The sequence below is a fragment of the Halyomorpha halys genome, unplaced genomic scaffold (assembly GCF_000696795.3).
Source record: "Halyomorpha halys isolate HHAL.00 unplaced genomic scaffold, Hhal_1.1 Scaffold334.1, whole genome shotgun sequence".
In the NCBI taxonomy this organism is placed as follows: domain Eukaryota; kingdom Metazoa; phylum Arthropoda; class Insecta; order Hemiptera; family Pentatomidae; genus Halyomorpha; species Halyomorpha halys.
Genome location: NW_027112976.1, coordinates 115,731 through 118,202, shown reverse-complemented (window position 1 = coordinate 118,202; position 2,472 = coordinate 115,731). Strand labels below are relative to the sequence as shown.

Here is a 2,472-nt window from a genome sequence, read left to right as displayed (position 1 = left end):
AATTTAGATAAAACTAAACTAAAAAAATAGTTTGCTATCTTAATAAACTGTGACCATAGAAGGTAGAAAATAACTTATTGTTTCTGGAACTGTTAGAGACAAATTTCGTTCAAGATTAGCCCATGAGCACTTGAACAAAGTCCTTTCGAACACTTATCCTCCTGAGAGGGGAACTTCTCACTCCTCGAGGACACTCCTGACTAAGTCCCGCGGAAGATGGACATGAAGTTCTCAAGTTGTGATCCAGTGAAGTTGCACTGGAAGTAAGCCACTTCGCAGCCTCCTCTCCTTCCCAACAGCCTTCCGACCTCTTCAGCCTTGTCCCACTCGCCGTTCGTGTCAAGCCATCTGAAGGTCCTGTAACCAAAACGTAATTTTAATACATACATCTATGCATATAAAATTCCTGATGAAGAGAACTGCGGCAATTCCTATAGTCCAAGTGCCCATAAGGATAAAAAAATAAGCTGTTTTCCTCCAGTTATTGATTACTCCTACAAAATTAATAACTCGCGAATGGGTAATAAAAAATTATAGTTTTTTCAGAAATTATAAGAAATTCACTTTTGAAATCTTTCAAATAAGGAAAAAATCGAGCATTATATTCTTTTATAACGAGTTATAATTTTTACTTGGCTATAAAAGGGATAGCGAGAGTGAGTAGCTCATTGGTAAGACATTTTACTATTACCTCCAAGGTCTCTGGTTCTAATCCCTCTAGGCAGACAATTATTATCTGTTTCACTGTAGCTGTTTAGTTAACCCTGTGGGTTCAGGTGCCCTCCGGAGTCCTCCAAAGCAAATTAAATACTCTTCCAGCTGCACCGATTCTCTGATAAACTTCCTCATCAATGTTGCCGCTTTCGTTGAGATAAGCATCTGGATATTTACAATTATCAACCAGCTTATTTTTCATATTTATCGTGGCCATTTCCTCTCATTTTTTTGGGTACTCTTAATTGAGTAAAACTCTAACGGTTGAGCGTGATTCTGACCAAATAACCTCGTTGCATAGCTGTTGTATAGAGTGTTTTTTTAAGCCCGATAGAACTTGAAATTGTAAAAAATAACACAAAAAATTAAATTGTAATCAAAATTTTTTTTTTATTCGAAAGATCAATACGTGACATTAACATTTGAAAATGATTTCGGGCATATGGGCACCGCGGCTGTTCTTGACGAAGCGCATTCTGGACGTCCAATTTTGGGCCACTTTTTCGAGCACTGCTGGCCGTATGTCACGAATAACACGAACAATGCTGGCCTCCAAGGCGTCAATTGTTGCTGGTTTATCAGCATAAACCAGTGACTTCACGTAGCCCCACAGGAAATAATCGAGAGGTGTCAAATCGCACGACCATATGCGGCAATTTTGCTTATTAACAAACCCGTTAAGCCAAAAATGCGCCTCATCGCTGAACACAATTTTACAGAATGCGCTTCGTCAAGAACAGCCGCGGTGCCCATATGCCCGAAATCATTTTCAAATGTTAATGTCACGTATTGATCTTTCGAATAAAAAAAAAATTTTGATTACAATTTAATTTTTTGTGTTATTTTTTACAATTTCAAGTTCTATCGGGCTTAAAAAAACACCCTATACTAATAACAGTACTCCCTAACAAAGTACTGCAACCCTGGCCCTTTGTGGATCTGGCGTAATGAATCTTAAAACATATAACGTAGATATTTGCTTGCAATATTTTCATATGTATATTATTGTCTTGCTCTTTCCTCTTCCTTAATACACCTTACTGACCAACACATAAAAGACTGAACTATACAAGTTTACATTCCATCTAACATCTGCGATTTTGGAATTTTGATTTCATTAACTCTGGTCATAACAGCGTCATCTCATCTATCTTTCATAAAAGGATATTGCTTTTTTACAACGTTCTCCAGGCCATCTACCTCTGGAATTCCGATGGTATGGGAATCTTTTTTTTTTTTTTTTTTTTGGAATACCGATATTGACTGAGCTAAATTAAATTTCAAAATGAATTGATACAAAGCAATTTTTTTGTACGCGTTCTGAAGGAGCAAACTGTATCTCGGTATCTATTGAATCTGTAGAGCTTTATTTTTTTATTATTATTAATTTATTTTATTGAACATAATTAATACAATCTGTCGCAAAATAATGACATTGAGTATTAGTGTTGAAATACTAATGCATACAATAAATACAGAAGTAGAAGAAAACAAATTAATTATAAAAATAATACTTACTGAATTAAAATAAAAAATAAAGAAGATGGTCAGAGTTACGGCAAAAAACAACCAAAATAGTTAACCATTTATTTCTCGACGTTTCGCAATTGAACAGCCCTGATGAAGCTCTAAAAAAAAAAAGCCGAAACGTCGGAAAAATAAATAGTTTTTAACTATTTTTGTTCTTTTTTGAACACAACCGTGACCATCTTTTTCATAATTTGAAATTATACGGTCAATTATTTATATATATAAAAA

At 34.9% G+C, this 2,472-nt stretch overlaps 1 protein-coding gene across 1 annotated transcript in view; it reads right to left on the bottom strand.

Annotated features, from left to right (window-relative positions):
- The window catches only part of LOC106681404 (uncharacterized), a 30,822-nt gene continuing 28,350 nt past the window's right edge, over positions 1-2,472 (bottom strand). Inside the window, exon 4 of the mRNA XM_014421703.3 lies at positions 1-357. Within this exon, the coding sequence (XP_014277189.1) occupies positions 201-357 (157 nt within the window). The 3' untranslated portion in view covers positions 1-200. The remainder of the gene's footprint in view (positions 358-2,472) is intronic.